Source organism: Zootoca vivipara, chromosome 8, assembly GCF_965207765.1.
Source record: "Zootoca vivipara chromosome 8, rZooViv2.hap1.1, whole genome shotgun sequence".
Classification (NCBI taxonomy): domain Eukaryota; kingdom Metazoa; phylum Chordata; class Lepidosauria; order Squamata; family Lacertidae; genus Zootoca; species Zootoca vivipara.
In genome coordinates this window covers 23,671,662-23,690,452 of record NC_142591.1, presented here as the reverse complement: position 1 = coordinate 23,690,452, position 18,791 = coordinate 23,671,662, and the positions used below count along the sequence as shown (strand labels likewise).

General features: G+C 41.2%; 1 protein-coding gene across 2 annotated transcripts in view; it reads left to right on the top strand.

The window, feature by feature from the left end:
• Window positions 1-18,791, top strand: part of SLC22A23 (solute carrier family 22 member 23) — an 88,870-nt gene that overhangs the window by 24,463 nt on the left and 45,616 nt on the right. For both annotated transcript variants that reach the window (XM_035126384.3, XM_035126383.3), the window contains exon 3: window positions 912-1,066. In XM_035126384.3, the coding sequence (XP_034982275.1) occupies window positions 912-1,066 (155 nt within the window). The remainder of the gene's footprint in view (window positions 1-911; window positions 1,067-18,791) is intronic.

Here is an 18,791-nt window from a genome sequence, read left to right as displayed (position 1 = left end):
GTGCATTTTGCTAGATAATAAGGACACCAAAATGTTTGTGAATGAAAAAGGGTTTGCTTTTATCCTCGCCCTCAAACCACCCTTCAAAACCGAATAATGATGAAACTGCTGAGTCTACAAGTCAGGATTCAAATAAAAAAGAACTCTGGAAAGCTTTCAGACACACACACCGAGTGGGTTTTTGTCCCCACCTCCCACTGGAAAGCAGACCCTGATGCCGCATGACAGGAGTGGGGGACCTGAGGCTCTGTGTGTTGTTGGACTGTAACTCCCATCGGTGCAGCCAGTACATTGTATAGTCAATGATCATGTTTGGTGGGAAATGTAGTCCAACAACATCTAGATCTGTGTTTGCCAAACTTGGGTCTCCAGCTGTTTTTGGACTACAACTCTCATCATTCCTAGCCACCAAGAGCTGTGGTCGGGGATGATGGGAATTGTAGTCCAAAAACAGCTGGAGACCCAAGTTTGGGAAACACTGATACCCGTAGATTGTCACAGGCTGTTGTTATTGGAGACCCTTCTCTGGGTGCCCATTCTACATTGAACTTCATGTCTCCTTCCTATTCACCCTTTAACCCATGAAGAAACATGAACGGTATTGGGCCATGTAAGAGGGGTAGGTAGCATTTGGTGATGGGCACCCTAGTTGTAGCATTCCCCCTTCCTAAGAACACCTGAGTGGAGCCTGCTGTTCTAAAAACAAAGGTATATTATTTCAAAATGCAACACATATTGCTTACAGACCTACTGTGTGATATTGCTCCTTAAGCAATATCTTCATAGAGAAATTTAAGAATCAAAGTTGTAGGGGGATGGGGAATGTTGCATCCAGTGCAGAACTCTCATTTGAAAAATAGAGTATGGAATTCGAAATACATTTGGCTTTGTTCCTCTTTTCATTTCTGTAGGGTTGGTCGTCGGCCAGTGCTGCTCTTCTCTGTTCTATTCATTTTGATATTTGGACTGACTGTGGCCCTCTCCGTGAATGTGACGATGTTCAGCACACTCAGGTTTTTCGAAGGGTTTTGCCTGGCTGGAATAATCCTTTCATTGTACGTATTAAGTAAGTATTGCTTTTGTAATACATCCTGCCTACCTTAAGAAACGTATCTTCTTCCGTATGCCAAAATTTGTTGCGGACTGTGTTTCAACATTATGCAGAAAAAAAGAGAAATGAAATGCTAATTCAGCATGCATTTCCTTGTGTCGTGTTGTTGGGGAAACTAGACAGAATGCATAACCACAGTATCAAAACAGAAGCTTTAGTAATGCAGTGCTTTCTTACTGAAATCTGTACCCCTCTATAAGAACATCAGCAGAACTCTGCTGGATCACTCCAAAGGTCCACCCAGGCCAACAGTGTGTCTCCACTTATGGCTGGTCAGGTGCCTCTGGAAACTCACATAATTAATTGTTTGCAGCATTCAATTATCTATGGTACCCTGTATCTAATAATGGAAGCTTTCTTTGACTTCTCAGAAACTAATATACGTTGATAGAGACATTTCCCATGAATTTGCTAATGTTGTTTTGTTTTTAAATGGCTGAGATCAGTGAGACCTCAATTAAAGTGAAAGCTGTGTGTTGATGCATTGGTTCATTATAAGGAGTTGCTGGTAATAATTTAGTACTGTTTCTTTATCCTTATCTCCAGGAGGCCCTGAGTTGAAAAAGAAAGCCTCAGTATCATTAGAGTGCAGGATTCTGCAATTATTAGCATGCCGTTGTTAATATTATTTTACCCTGCATGTAAAACCATCATCCTTAATACAGTTTTACATGTTGTTGCAGGAAATGGGTGATTTGCTTCATTTGGCTGTAACACTAAACTGTGGTTTAGCATTACCTGAACAAGCCCCAGGCTCGTGAGCTCCCTTACCCCTCCTCTAGTACAGACACATTAAAAAAACAACCAGAATGCAACACTCTTTCGCTTGGTTAGAAATCACTCTTGTAAGTGGAGGAGGCTTTCTGCTAGTGGAAGGGCATCTTTGGAACCAAGCCAATGTCAATAAAGTATGGGATATTTGCTTGTCTGTTTAAATATGCATACACTGCTTTTCCACCATCAAAGCCCTCAAGGCAGCTTGCAGAAACAATATTACACCATGCTCAAAGCATTATAGCATTTAATGTATTGAGCTTACCAAGTTGAATAGAAAGGTATGGGGGTGGGAAAGATTCCATCAAACAAGAATAATGCAGTTAATTTACAGTGCTGATAGAAAATGCAATTGTGGAATTATATTATCTTTTATATTTAATCACCTGACACTGTAGGATTTCAATTTCTTTCACCACTTTGGTGACTCTGACTATTTTATAAGTTTAAGACCTATAATCTCCACTCAACAGAAATTGAAACCGAAATCTCATGGACTAATTGGTGGGATCTATATTTTGAGTCCTGTGTTTCTTCAGTGGCAGCCCCTTAACCACATGGCAAAGCCATTCAGAAAATCAGCAGAGAGGTTTTTTGTTTGACAGGAATCCCCGTCTTTGCATTTAGATCCTTTCCACTTCCTTTGAACGCTTATGATGAACATCAAGTCTAAATTTGTAACTCTTAACCCCGACATGCATTGTTGCTGTGAATGCATTTTTGCTCTACATCCACTTACCTGTCAGTGCCACTGAATTGAATGGAGTGTTCTTCTGAGTAGACTCTTCTAGGCTTTTGCTTACTGTCACTCAAATGGCATGCAGTATACTGTACAAACATTGATGCCCAATATTCATGTGATTGGAGACTTTAACATTTGAATGTTTTCAGAAGGAAAATCTTAATCTTTACTGCCATCATAAACTCTTAAGAAAGAACAGGATTGAGAATCCTTTGTAAAGATACGCTGTTCGAGGAGAGTCAAGGCAAATTAGTGAGCACCAGGGAGTTAGAACTGTCAAATCAGCCTTAAATCTGACAAGCAAGCACCCCCTGACTATGGGAGCCCTTGAGTCAAGGCTCAGCCAATGGAAGAACTAAATGTGAAGAGTGCATCTAAGCATGGGCAGATGCCTTTTTGCTCATCACTGAGTGGCTAATGTGTCATATTTTCTTCTTAGAAGACAAGGAAGGTTCTCTCTCCCTTCTCCTTTCTTGTTTTTAAAACTTCTGACAGGATCACCTAAGCACAGCAGTAGTTCTTAGCGAAAAGGTGAAGTGTATAAATCTATGCAAGTGGAAATAATTTTCCATTTTTCAGGTAGATGCTCCTGTCATTTTTAACACCTACCTCATTAAAATGCTGTGGTCCACCTCTATGACCACCTTAACCTTAGAGCACAAAAGCATATACGCAGTGGCACAGATCTGCACACAGTTGCGGCATGTTCAGTAATTTCATGGATGGTCGAGCTAAAAATCATCTTGCAAAAATAGGAAGCATAGGCCAGAATAAGCAGGTGGCTGGGCTCTGAAAATAATCTTGTTGTAGTAGAGAATTAAGTCACTGTGCCTATTGAAAATGCTGTCGGGCTGCTTTAACATGTGGCGAAGGAAAAATACAATGACAAAGTAGCCTCTGCTACAATTGAAATAGAGGTTTTCACATTATGATAAGCAGTCTGCTGAATAGAACTCTGACTGAGTTTGAAGATGGGGAGGGGGGGGGGCTGCCATAGGTCTCCCTGCTACCACCGTGGTCTTTGTGGGCAGGGGGCAGGGGAAGATGCAGGAAGCCCTCCCTGAAAAGCAAGTAAGTTTAGTAGAGCAACTGTCACAGGCTGGCAGAGTCAGGAGGAGGATGAGCCTGGGGGGAATGAACAATGGGGAGATGATGAGCCTGGGGAGCGACCTAGTGGGTTGTGGGGGCATCCACTGGGGGGTGGGAGAGAATCAGAGACATTTCATGGGTAGTGTTGGGTAATCGTGTTTAAATGAATGTGTGCTTTATATAATTGACTTTAAAGGATTGCACAGTTCCTCCCCCCACCTATGTCTGCTCTGTTGAATTGGACCTTCACCTTTCCCACTCATAGCAGCTATGAACATATCAGGGTGGTAGGGGCAACAGAACACAGTATCAATGATGGTGTGGGGAGCAGTGGTTTTAATAGTGCTAGTAGGAGTTATCTATCCAGAAACAGCTTCACTTTGAAGAATGGGTGTGTTAGGTTGGGGAAAGAACTGTTCGTTTCTCTCCTTTCCCCCACAACCACCAAACCTCACAGACCTTTAGATGGAATAGAATAAAAAAAAATAGATGGAATAGAATAAACGCAGGGGTACAGTGCTATCTGGGGCCAAGGTCAAGGTTTTCAGGCTTGCTTTCAGTTTGTACAATTGATCTCTGCCATCTGCTGAATCTCTAGAGCTTTGGCATTGCTGCTGCAGCAGCAGGAGGAAAACAAAGGCATGCTGTTGTGGTTGGAGCATGGCTCCAGACAGTAACACACACACCCCTGAAAAAAAAGAAAGAAAACTAGATTCCCCAGAGTGGTTCCACCAAAGATACTCTGAGAACTGAAGGTGGCAGGCGCAGCTGTTTGGGCCCTGCTTCTAGTAGCCTCCCACTTGATCTATATACAGAGTTGAAAAGAGAAGTTGTGATGCTGCTTACCTGGTAAAGGGGAAGAGAGGGAGCAGGGAGAGAGAGAGAGAGAGAGAGAGAGAGAGAGAGAGAGAGAGAGAGAGAGAGAGAGAGAGAGAGAGAGAGAGAATAGGCAGGTGGAAGCAGCTGTCTGAGAAGGGAATGGAAGAGGTTGCTTTCCGATCTGACGTGGTCATGCATGCTGGCTCCAGTAGACCCAACCACCTCTAAAAGAAATGTGGAAAAAGAATGAGAAAGGGACGTTTCATTCCTATCTCTGCTGCTTGGTAAGAAGGGGATAGGGGAATGGGTCCCTTTTTCTTTCACTGGTGGGGAGTGGGGAAGAGAATTAAAAAAGGGACCCATTTTTATCAACCAGCCTGTAAGCAAGGAAGGAAGGGAACGGAGAGGTCCCTTCTCTCTCTCTCTTTCTCTCTCCTCCCCCACTTCCCACACAGTGAAAGAAGTGACCCTTTTATTCCTTTCCTGCCACTAAGATGATAAATGGGAGGATGGAGGAGCAAACAACCAGGCTAGTGTAAAGGGGGGGGGGGGAGAATGGTACAGAGAGTGTCCTGGGGAGCATCTTGCCTGAAGCCCCCACAAACCCGGCAGCACCATTGGCCTCATGTGCCAACCCTTCTGGTGGATCTCAATGTTGGTCCAGTCTCAGGTCTTGGGAAGGTTTGTGTAGGTATAGGTGGTCCTGAAGGTAACCCGGCCTCAAACTATTTAGACCAGCCTTCCCCAACCTGGTGCCCTTCAGGACTCCCCCCCAGTCCCAGCCAGCAAGGACAAAAAGCATAAGAGTGTGCTGGATCACACCAGTGATCCATCTAATCCATCATTGTGTTCCCGTAGTAGCCAACCAGATGCTTGTGGGAAACCTGCAAGCATTATTTAAGTGCAAGAACACCCTCCCCACCTGCGGCTTCCAGCACACAGAAATTCAGAAGCACCACTGCCTCCAACTGTGGAGGCAGAGCAGAACCATCATGGCTTTGATAGCCCTCCTCCATGAATTGGTCTAATTCCTTTTTTCAAGCCATCTAGGTTGGTGGCCATCACTGCCTCCTGTGGGAATGAGCTCCGTAGTTTAATGAAGCTGCACTTTCTTTTATCTCTCCTGCATCTTCCGACATTCAGCTTCATTGGACACCCATGAGTTCTAGTGTTATTATGATGGGAGCCGTAGTCTCAAAATAGGCATCGCACCATGCTGAGGGAGGCAGATTTAAGGACTTTAAAGGTACTTTAAACTGGGTCTAGAATTGTGATAGTAGCCATTGCTGCCAGTAGAAAATAGTTGTTGTATGTGCCAATCAGTTGCCCTCCATGAGCAACAGGGCTGCCACAACCTGCAGCGCTTGAAGCTTCTAAACCACCTTCAAAAGCAGTCCTGTCTAGAGCATGTTGCAGTAGTTTAATTTAGATGAAACCAGAACATGAATTACTGTGAGCAGGTGCCAGATAGGGTCACAGCCGATGAATAAGCCCTCTCAAGAAGACTATTCTCATGCTCTTCCAAAGGCTTAGGCAAAAATGAAGAATCTTGCTTGATGAGGTACTTTACCAAACATAATTCCTTGATTTGGCATAGCTGCTAGCAGGCAGACCCTCCTGCCAGGATGTCTGCTCAGCAGATTGTAGCTTGGGTAGCAATGGATTAATCTGTCAGATTTGGTTTCGCTCAGTTTTTGAATCTTAATGTTCGATTCAACCTTCTTTTTTAAAAATAATTTATTATTATTATTATTATTATTATTATTATTATTATTATTATTATGGGTTTTCTTGGTTTACAAAGATATGTGCAATGTCTCTCTTAGCAATTTTACAAATCAGTTTCATTTGTTGAGACATTGGTGAGGAGAGGGGAAGGAAAGTAGATGGGGGGAGGGTGGGGTGACAATGTTTCTATTTTGCTTAATAAGTGTGTGGGGGGGGGGTTGTCAGCGTCGCTTGTGTAGGTTCTCTGTTGATTCAACCTTCTAAAAAAAGTCTGCCCAAACATTTGTACACATTTTGATGTGGATTTAATTTTCCTTAATATAATACAGTTTTGTATGCTATTTTCACTAATGTGCACATTTCTGTATGCATTGTTCTTGTTGTTGTTAGAGAACTGTGTCGCAAAATTCAGAGCAATGCAAATTTCAAAGCATAGCAGTGTTTGAAGCATGAACTAATTTCATCCCTATACCTCATCCTGCTTGCATCTACGGTACCTCACAAGCCAGGCTGTGCTGAGGTAGGGACAGATCCATCACTTTCAGTTCTCTCAGTTTCTCATTTTTCCAACCTTAAATTCAGTTCTCCACATGTCTGCAACAATTTGCAATTTTCTTTTTTTAAAAAAATCACCAGCAAAATTCATTAACATTTTAGTGTGATTTTTCTCCTAATAAACACATTTTTTGCAAACTGTTTCCCTAATATAATGCATTTTAATGAATACTCTTCAGCTGGAGAACTGCGTTACAAAATCCAGAGAACTGTGGATGGCTGTGTTTTCAGCTCTTGAATTGTTCTGAGAAGTGAAAATTAGGTAGGTTTGCTGTTAGATGTGAACTGAATTGATTCCCCCCCCCATCACTAGGGGAGAGCACAGAAGAGGCAGTCTGTACTCATTTAAGTATTAGGTAGGTAGCCGTGCTGGTCTGATGCAGTCGAAATAAATAAATAAAGAATAGTTTTTTATAAAAAATAGTATTTTTTTAACCCATTTAAGAAGTTTGTCTCCTGGTCAGAAATAGCAAAAAGCAGGAAGAACAAGCTCAGAATGCAGCTCCATTGACAGAGCTAAATGAACCAATCCTGATCCTCATTCTAAATCAGGAGTGGCTAAACTTCAGTCCATGGACCATAGCCTCCCACCCAAAGGTTTTCTGCGCCCACCACTCCAAAATCTGTTGTTTTATTTATTATTTATTAGTTTTTAATTATTGACTGCTTCTTTGTAGTGCCTAAAGGTTTTGGGGGACCTCCCTCCCCAGGCCTCCTGTCAAAATAATAATGATAGCTATCAGGAAAATATATATCTGAACAAATCTAGAAATCCAATAGATGTATTAGAGTTTTTTTCATAGTCCCAGCAGTATTCTTTACAAGAAACTAGGTGCAGAAGGAATAACTTTTGAAACCGCGAAGATGTCCTATGTGTGTTCACTCAGAAGTACATCTGACTGGGTTCCATGAGGCTTATTCCCAAGAAGTGTGTGTGCATACGATAGCAGGTATAACACTGCTACTGTTCCCCCCCCCTGTTGTCATTTGATGTCTGCTTTAAGTGCTGTCATGCTAAACTGTCTTATTGAGATGTTTATATCCTTAGCAGCCTGTTAATCAGTGTGATTAAGAGGTGGAATATTAATACCTTAAATAAAATTGTCAGCGTTTTGTTTTTCGAATTTGTTTGCTGCTTGTGAGTTCCTGCACAGATCTAGAGTCAGATTGTTGTTACTCAGTTTTGCCTTATCTATGTGAATCTTCCACTCCTGTATATTTGAATGGCCAGTTACTTAACTACTGTAACCCGTCACCAAGGCCATTTGGAAATGAACATGCATATGGGCTGTAGACCAGAAAATTATAGATATATAAAGCTAGCAGTTCGAAAGCATGTCAAAGTGCAAGTAGATAAATAGGTACTGCTCCAAGCGGGAAGGTAAACAGCGTTTCCGTGTGCTGCTCTGGTTTGCCAGAAGCGGCTTTGTCATGCTGGCCACATGACCTGGAAGCTATACGCCGGCTCCCTCGGCCAATAATGCAAGATGAGCGAGCAACCCCAGAGTCGGTCACGACTGGACCAATGGTCAGGGTCCCTTTATCTTTACCTAAAGCTGCTCAAAGTAATCACAGAAAAACTGTAACCCACTTTTTGGAGAGGGGGAGAGTTGCGTATGCCACCTTAAGCTCCTTAGAGCAGGCATCCCCAAACTCGGCCCTCCAGATGTTTTTGGACTACAACTCCCATCATCCCTAGCTAACAGGACCAGTGGCCAGGGATGATGGGAATTGTAGTCGAAAAACATCTGGAGGGCCAAGTTTGGGGGTGCCTGCCTTAGAGAAAAGGTGGGAAATAATAATAGCACTAGTAACAGGGCTAGTTCATTAGTAAAATGTCCTCCTTATTATCTCATCCCTGTGCCAGTGCTCCATGGAAACACTCTTACTGTTTGCCTAATTCAAAAAACTGCTGGTAGTGCTGTTTTGATAATGGAAATATAAAAATAAAGGAAATGGAAATGGAAATGGTAACATTGGGTATTTGTTACATGGGATCCAGGGATAGCTGGGAGGTTTCATGTAGAGGCCATTTGTCTCTCTGAACTTGCTGCACTGCGAATTTAAAACATTGCTGCCTTTTTATCATTTCAATTGATCAAATTTTCATTGTATTCTTGTGCACTCGTTGCAATTTTCTAGTCTGTAAACATTATGTTTTTGACAAAGGCATGTCAGACTTTGGCATGGGAAATCTTCTAATTCAGAGGCTGGGGGTTGTGATATAATTCTTAAACTTCAGGTGCTAACAGTTGGGGCTGTGCACAGAGAAGATATTTACCGGTGAATCAGTAGAAGTTTCTGTTTTGAAACACAAATGCAGTTTGGGCTCCAAGGTAGAGGTTCAGCTGCAAGGTGCACCAGCCTCCTGGGTGAACATTGGGCTCAGGAGGAAGCTGAATAGCTAGCTGTGGCTCTGAGATCCCAAGGCTCTTTTTCAAGCAGTTTTCATAGCTAAAATCCATTTTTTTAATGGCAATTGGGGATTTCCTAAGTGGAGCATTCAGAGCCCTGCCTTTGAAGACTAAAATATTGTTGTGCTATTCCAGTGCATTCATAAAAGACTTTTCTCTTGTTGTTTTGATGTTCTCTCTCCTTGTTGCCTTTCCCTTCTCTTTGGACATATCTATGCTACACACACATGCACACACACAAAACTACTGGAAATTATAGTTTTGGTGAAGTGCTCAGTTTTGTTTGATAGCAATTCCTTACATCCAAAACATAGCTTCCTATGTTCCTAAGTTACTTACAGCTGTCGCCTTTTTTGGTTTGCAAGTAATCTATGCTAAAGAGAAATAACCTTGTGTATGTGACACAAGAAATTCTGCTATGGTGTGTGCCATACAAAAGTTCCAGTTCTCCCCTAGCAGTGTAGGTCATGTCTTCATAGGTCTTCTGGCTGAGGACAGTGTGGGCACCTTGATAATGTTGACTGAAAGTAACAGGACATATTTTCTAAGATATCTGAAATATGAGACTAGTTTGTTTATCATACACTGTTGGTGATCTCTTATTACCTTGGATGAGGTCCCAGCTCCTTTATCCCTTGAAGTGCTGAGCTGATTGGTGGCTGAAGAAATTCAAGATGGGTGTGACTAACCTTTCTTAACCCGGGTTTCCCTAGCTGTGAAATGTGATCATGCTGTGAAAAGTTAGGGCAATTGAAGTAGTGGTCCAAGCCTAATGAGAAACGATTAAGGGAATTGTGTGTGTTTAGCCTGTTAAAGAGGAGACTGAGAGAAGAGACATCTTCAGATATCTAAAGAGCTGTCACCTGGAGGATGAGGCAGATTTGTTTTCTCCTGCTCCTTTATTGGGAAAGGGAAACAAGCAAGTGATGTGAACATACTGGAAGTAGATGATTTTGGCAAATCTCAGTGATCCAGTCTCTCTTCCAACTCAAGGCTAGCTGGCCCAGAACAAAGGTCATTTCAATAACATTTAACAGATGTGTATTCTACTTACTATGGGTCAGCTTGGAGATTTATCTGAAAATTAGTAGGTTGCATAATTACAGAATACAACGTCATTGAAAATGTATAATCCATATTTAAATTTGTAAGATAAGACATTTAAACACAGAGGTCTCATTCCAGCAAAAGTGAGCTGTTGCTAAGTCCTATTGAAAGAAATCAAACTTTTAGACATTACTACCTGATTCCATTGCTTTCAAAGGATTGTGCAGTGCTCTCATATTCCCATTTAATTGGAAGTAGGGCTTACTCAAAGCTTAGTGTGCTTAGCAGCCTTAGTTGTTTCTAATGCTCACTCAAATGGAGACAGAAAGTAGAAAAGTTAGCAGGTAGCAGATTGATTTATTGATTGATTGTAAGATTTTAATACACTACCTTGGCTTTCTTAATAAAAAGTTCAGACTGGTTGTATAGCAGTAATTATTTTTATCTTTATTTAGAACACCTACTTAAAGTTCTAATTTTGTTAAGAAAAGAGATCTGTTGGTAATGACATGCCAATTGAAAACAACTTAGGAGAGATAAAGTAAAGTGCGTAGTCAAATGTAATTTAGGAACCACAATGGGGTGATTGGAAGTCATGTTGGAATTAGTTATGTACGAATCTAAATCTTTTTTTGTAACATGTATCAATTTTGGATTGTTTTTGTTGACTGTTTCGTTTTTTTAAAAAATCAATAAAGCATTTTTAAAAGAGAAAAAGAAAATTTTCTATCTTTCAAAATGAACTATCTTTCACAAATGAATGGTTTCACTGGGAAACGAACAAGACCCTTCTTCAAAACTGCGTGAAGAAAGGCTTTGTGCTGTTTGCCCTACAAAGCTTATTTGAGATCTTGTAGCTGAGTAGTTGGTCCAGTTGACTGTAACTGTTTAACAACAACACACAGCCCCCTTTCCATCAAGTGAGCATTTCTAAAGCATATAAAACCATAGACCTATCCACTCCAAGACCCTGTGTGTATTTTGAGCAAACAAGTCAGAATTTCTGCTGGTTTTCAATTTGTACTGAAAATTGATTGTATATTGGCTCATCAGATGCTGCACTTTTTCTTTAGCTGGAACCTTTTCCTTTTATCAATTCTCCTACAATTATAATCCCACTTAAGCAATTCTTTTGGTGAACTGCTTTGATCAATATCTGGAACTTTTTGAAAAGGAGCAAAGGGGTACAGAATGTATTGATGCATATGCACCAAGCAATAGCATTAAAGGCAGGACAACAAAGAGCCAAATTTTGATGTAATGATGTGGATTGTTGTTACGACTTTCTGCAAAAGTAGAATGCGCTGATAATGTGCATTTTGATTCCATTAATTTAACAATCAAGGGCAGAAGGCAAGTTGGCCATGATCAAAGTTTCTGCAAACAGAACAGCAAATTTCTTGGCTTAGTTTACAAGGTCATAAGCATGTACACTTGTGGGTTGATCCAAGAGTAAATTTCATTATGTGGATTAAAATGTGCCCTAACACATCTTGTATCTGAAATTGGTAACAGTAGGTATTCTGCACAGCAAATGCAGCACCATCTTCAGTTCAAATATTCACTCCCTGAATTTTTAGAAGCGTTTGAAATTTTCCCTTATATAAAATCACACATCATGTCAAAATGCACTGCTTTGGAGAGAAGTTTTGGGAAGCAGTGATGTATTTGAAATGGTTTCGTTTAATTTGAGTTATTTTCAAACAGTTGGGATTCCCCACATAGAAACTGTGATGTGTACGAGGGACTGTACTACCTTGGACAGCAAATGTTTAAACAGACTGTCATTAAAAAGAATGATAGTCCTTTTAATAGTCTATCATTTAGTTTAACACACTTGAGTTTCTCCAAATGAGAAGTCTATATCCAAGGGCTTTATAGCTCTCCACTTGCCCCTCGCCCCAGTTTGGTCTTTGAACTATTATTAGAGAACCAATGTGACCAGTTCTCAATTACTGGACTGTAGTCTGACTTGGTCACAACAGTAAGCTTTTGTTAACAGCATTTCAGGGGACGTGGCTGAAAAGAAATAGAAGCCTGCAGAGAGCAGGTGCCAGTAAATAATCTGGGCCTTGAAGTAAAGCATTTTGTCCAGGGATCTGGCAGCCACTCTATCCTCAGGAAGGGAAATATAAACCATCAGTTTAGCATTACAGCACTGAAGGAACACTGTGTTGACCAGGAGATTATAGTGTGGCTTCATTGCAATTCTTTACCTTCACTTCTCTTGGGCTTATACATTAGGAGGTAGCTAATGTTGCAGATGTGCAAATTTACATTTAATAAAAGGTACAAGGTTGCTGGTTTCTGCATTCTCACAGCAAAAGACAGGAGGCAGATTAAATGCAGGGCCTCTAGTCACAATCTCCACTTCCTCAGAGTCTTATAGTTTGCATGATGGTGTGCAGAAAATGAGTGCTACTAGGTTTCTTTAATGGGACAGTAAAAATGTTAATCTGATTTTCAGTTAAATGTAGCTGTGTGGTGTTTATACTGCTGTGTGCTGGGGAGAAAGTCTATAATGTTGAGATACTACTTGAAATGGAAAGAATTTCCATTGGTCCAAGTTTTGATGGGCCACAGGCTTATTAGCTGATACTCTGTGATGTAATGGTGTTGTCTTCTAATACTTCCTGGAACCACAGAAACCTATCTATGAAATGTGGTAATTGATTATGGCTTCTCCACCCCTCCCTGTGTCCCTTACACAATGTGCTAGCTTAAGATAGTCAACAGACCTAGTAAATCAAACATTTGTATTTCAGGACTCCAGTAATGTGGGGCAGGCAGTGTTTTCATTACATGCTCAGACATTTGGACTGTGTTTTGAAATGCCTTCAAGCTATGGTGCTTTTAATTTTCCATTAATGCTTTCCTGACCCTCTGTCAAATTGAGTACTATATAAAAGTCTTTTGCCCCTCCAGATTGCATTCTGCTGTAAAGCAGCAAAGTGCCCTGGCATTGCAAATGCTGCTGTGTTAACATTAGTTCTTTGCCAAGCACAGTAGTCATGGCTCATAAATTCAGGCAGCCTCGATATACCAATTGTGTTAAGTACACCAGGTCCTTGAAACAAAGGGTGAGTAGTGTGGCGATAAGCTCAAATGTCGTTGCATTTGGGGGTTCAGTTGGGGGTCAAATACATTTCAGTGGAGGGGTGGCAAAATGCACAGCAAGGTTCAGAAGCTTCATCTTGGATATGTTCAAAATTAAAAAGCAAAGTATATTATGATAACAATTATACCTTCGTAAGGACTGTAGGTATTAGTGTTTCTGAGGAACAATCATGTCTGGTCTTAAAATAGTTCCTTCTCCCTAACCACTTAGCTCCCTCTGATAGTGCCCTGATACAAAGAGTGCTTCTTTATGCATGTTTATGCATGTTTATGTATTTGCTTAGTTGCACATTTCTTTCTTATCCACCCATAAGGTCCCATGGTGGGTTGTAGCAATACCATCGTGCAATTGAAGCAAGTAAAACAATGCCAAACAAAAGCAGCACAGGATAGGTTAAACAAAACAGAAGAGTTAGGGCCCATTAAAATACATTTACTGTCAAAGGCCAGGTAACGAAGTATGCCTTCAGTATTTGGTGGAAGCTGCATAACGAAGGTGCTAGGTGCACTTCTGTGGGGAGGAAGTTCCACAATTTAGGGACTGCCTCAGAGAAAACTTTCTCCTGGATTGCATCATGATCCTATATTGTCTTGTGGACCTGAAGATACTTTTCTGAAAAGGAATAAGATGAGTTATGTAAAAGTGATCCTAAAATAATTAGAAGCATGTGCCATTCAATTCCCAATGTTGATCTTTCTTTTTCCCTTGTTCCCAAGGGGAAGCGGGGAGGGGCCTCAGGGGCACCATTTTGGTTTCCGCCTCAGGTGCCGAAATGTATTGGGCTGGTCTTGGCCTGTTGAACACAACTTGGGTAGACTCTTGTTTTAAACAAATGCTCATTATCTGAGTACTTACAGATTTGTTCCTTAGTGCATTGCAACTATGCAGTTACGATTTTGAACTTAATGAATGTGTCCTTCGAGATTTCCAGAGGAAATGGTTGATAACGGTTACTGGTACTTTTTGTTTGTGTGGTGCATTGGCAGTGATTTCCAGATGACTTTACTCTGTTATCTTCCATTTGCTTCAGCTAGGAAGTAATCTATAAATTTATGGAATTAGCTTGAAATAACCTTTCTGAAACGCCGCATATCAATATAACCTTTTCAAAGAACGGCATTGGGAGGGATGGAAATGGCACCTAGCTGACCCCCTCTAGTATTTTCCTCCCACCAACCCTTGAGAAATCAGTGTATGCAATCTAGATCACAGTGATCCATAAATAGGGAACAGGTGCACACAGTAAGTGGCATCTGGAGTGATCTGCTCAGCAGGACCCAAGCAAACTTTGAAAGACTTCCTACCAAATTAAAAAACAAAACAAATCCCCATCTCCTTCAAAACACTATATCTTTAAATAAATCAGTACATTAATTCTAATTCAAAACATTCCCTTGAATTGCGACACTGTCATTAGCAAAACTCCTTGTGTCATGTTTATTGGCTTTTTTTATTTGGCACCATTATTCAATAAAAATCTGATGGATGGTTGGTTGGTTGCCATCATGTTTGCTGTCTGGTCTGGCAGGAGTACTCCCCAGTGATGAAGATGCTCCAGACCGAAGTGGGATCTAATTGAAATGACAGATAATAAGCAGAGAGAGCTTGACAGTCCTATCAGGATGTGTGCTCAATGTTTTTTTTGTGTGTGAAACTTTAAAGGGAAAAATAATAATAATAGAGACTGACACAGGAGTGTTTAATTTTTAATTTTTTTTTTTGAAGTTCTGATTCATTAAGTAAGAAACCAGCTCTCTGATAACAAGCAATTTCACTTGCTTTGGGGACAGAAGTTGCCCTGGTTGGTCCCCAGGACCTGGACAAAGGCACTGCATCCCTATTAGCTTGGTTTTTGATACTATCGATGATATCTTTCTGGGTTGCCTGGCCAAGATGGGCCCTGGGAGCATCAATCTACCATGGCACTGGTTCTTCCTGGGAGATCTGTTTGAGAAGGATGTGCTTGACACCCTGAGAGGTCATCCAGAGACTGGGTTGTGTTGTGAACAAACCACAAGAATAAACCATGATTTCTTTGGAAAGAAACAAACCATGAGCACTGGTTCACATGCAGTGGTAAGCCAGAAATATAGAATCATGGAATTGTAGAGTTGGACAGGATCCCAAGGGTCAATGAGTCCAACCCTCTGCAATGCAGGAATCTTCTTCCATTGTGCAAAGCTGATTGAGCTCTGAAATTTTTTGAGACGTCTCCTCAGTGGCTACTTCGATGGGGTTCAGCTCTGTGCTTGATTGGCAAATGGCTGTGTGACTTGAACAACGTATACCAGCACACTTCTTTATTCCCAGTATAAGCCGTGGTTTCTTTACTGTGGTTTGAACCAGACCAAGGGTTCCCAAACATTTTTTTCTCAGTTAAAATGGAAAGTGTGATTCACTCTGTTCCCCATTCCCACCCCCCTCTCAATTGGCTCCCAGGACAGTGACTCAAAGGTGGGACTTTACTTTTTGAACAAGGGCAGTGTTCCTCAGATTTCCCCATGCCAATAACAGCCATAGTGGGGGCTTCTTTGGGGCATCTCAGAGGCTTATTCATCTGTCCTTCAGGATGATGCTCTTACCGATATATTAAAGGGGGGCAGATCTACTTGGGCCTCTGTTAAGAGGAGCATGGAGAGTCGGATGCCTTCAACAAAATTGCTTAATTTATGAAGGGACACTTTGTCCACTCTGACAGCACATTGGTGGGCCCTTGACACACAATTTGGGCATTCCTGCCCTAGCAGCCTGTCTGTGAGTCTTCCGTTGAGCCTTGCTGTGCAGTTGGATAGAAGCTCACCCTGTGTGTCTTTCATGCCTGCTTTAGTGTATTCCCTCATCCTCCTTAGGACCAAGTAAAGCTTTCTATTCCTCCTCACACGAGTGCTGTTTATTCATTCAGGCACACACAGCAGCTGCCGTGCCTGAGTTTTAGGCACTGTAATTTTTGTGTCACGTTAAGCCTGAATGACAAAGCCCCGCTCCTCAGTTTCTCAGGGCAGGGTGGCCCTGAATTATAACAAAACAAGCAGCTAGTTATAGGCTGTAATGTTACTCAAACACTGTGTGGGGTCCTAATAAACAAGCAGCCCTGGGTCTATGGAATTAATTGCAGCAGGTCAGAGAAGGGGTGGGAGGATCTTGCTGCAAGCTGTGGAGATTGGTTGTTAGCTTCTTTCTGAGAAGCAGTTTCCATTCCTGCTTTTCTGATGCTTTCTAAGCTTTCCTGCTGGGATCTATCCCTCAGAAGCTCATCCCCAATACCATGAAAATTCTAATCATCTGTACTTCTGAAGATGGCTTGTTTCAGTAAATTGTTGCTTTGTATGCTTTCTTGCACATCTTAACATTTGAGGAGGGGGAAAGATGCTGGTGATTAATGTCTGGAAATGCCAGGAAATGCCACTTTGAAATGTCAGGAGTGTTTTGACTTTTTATAACTTGTGGCATGCAAAACGTCCGTTCCTGGTAAATGTTGGAAATTTGTGAAAATAAGTTTCTTTCAGTCCAGTTGTAGCAGGAACTTTGTGAGCAACCTTCAAGTGCTTTATTTTCTGCTAACCTTTTTTATTTATATATGTTTAAAATATAATGCGGAAAACCCCCAAACCACACTTTTATGTGCTATGTTACAATCAGAACAGCTTCAGGTGGTGATAAAGTTCAGTTTAAATTACTAAAGCCAGTTTCATACATTAAACCCGAGATAACAGAAGTCAGTACAGATGTATGTTAGCCACACCGATGTATAAATTTATTTAAAGAACTAAACACAAAATAAGGAGCTAGGACTATACCCCATACGAAAAGCTTGACAGAATCCAATTTTGCTTTTGGGTGTTAATATGATTAAAAACATTATTAATTTTGCTTGAAAGATGCATGTGCTCAATAAATATATGTTTGTCTGCTCTTCACTCTCTTTTTCCAAAGTGACATAAGGCATACGGTTGTCATATCTGTTGGGACTAGAAAAGGCAAAATGGTGTCAGGCAACAACCATTTTCATGGCTGCTGTGTGAACCCAAGACAGCTGTGAATCCTTCTGGCTTGTCTGTAACTTTTAAATATATGTAGACATGTGGTTCAGAGCCATTTTACACTTTGTTCATTTATATAAAGTATTTTTACCATACTTTTCAGCCAAAAAACAAAGGATTGCAATCTAAAAGACATGTCACAAAAGGAAAAGCAGTTGGGAAGAAGGAGGAAAAAAGCAAGCTCAAGCACTCATTTTTAGTTCCAGAGTTCTTTTAACAACCAGATGGAATTGGAAAAGTTTAAGGAGAGGGGGAACCCAAGGTTTCTGCATCTCAGCTGAGCCCTACAGCCCTGTCCCTTCCTCTACTATAGCCAGGTTTTGGCTCTGAGTTTGCCACAGTGTACTCTTAACAGGGAGCTACAACCAGTAGTACTAATTCATTTCCTAATGGATCAAAAAGGAGGAGGCATGGAGCAGAGATAAGCTACATGTTGGTTCTTTTGGGGGAAAACAACTATATATATATATAATTGGGAGGGATCAAGTTCTAAAGCAATGAAAATCTTTTAAAGAAGGATTTAAAAAATATCAATAAACTCCCACTTGCAAACTCACCTGCAAGTATATGCCAAAATGCCAGTTGCATCCTATACAGTGGTACCTCGGGTTACAGACACCTTGTGTTACAAACACTTCAGGTTACAGAGTCCGCTAACCTGGAAGTAGTACCTTGGGTTAAGAACTTTACCTCAGGATGAGAACAGAAATCGCACCAAGGCATGGCAGCAGCGGGAGGCTCCATTAGCTAAAGTGGTACCTCAGGTTAAGAACAGTTTCAGGTTAAGAACGGACCTCCAGAACGAATTAACCAGAGGTACCACTGTAATTCGCAACTATAATTTGCAGCAGAGTGATTAGTTGCACCCTGAGTTTAAACAGGTGAGGTGAAGGAGCCTAGCTTGAAAATATTTCTCAGGTACAGTTTTCCCCCTATAAGCAAAATGTTGCTGTCTTCTGTCAGGACAATATCGGAAGGAGACGAGAATGTTTATGAACCAAGCTGAATTATTTATCGGAATATTAAGACAGAAGCATGCACAAAAGGAAGTGTAGCTGGTGCTTCGTAGGGTAGTTTGCCATGGTCTAAATATAGGTCTCCAGTTGCTGGGAAGGACCATAGAATGTTAATAAGCTATCATTTTGAGTGGGTTCAATGTAACGTATGTCAGCCGTTCTCCACAGAGGTGATGCCAAGCACTCTCCAGGATTACACTAAATTCAGTGGGGAGAAGCAAAATAGCATTGGCTCTGCTTCAGATGAACGTTGCATGAGAGTCATTTGAGCCCCACACTTTAAAAGTGCATTTGCAGCAGGTATAAAACAGAAGATCTCAGTCATTACTTATTGCATT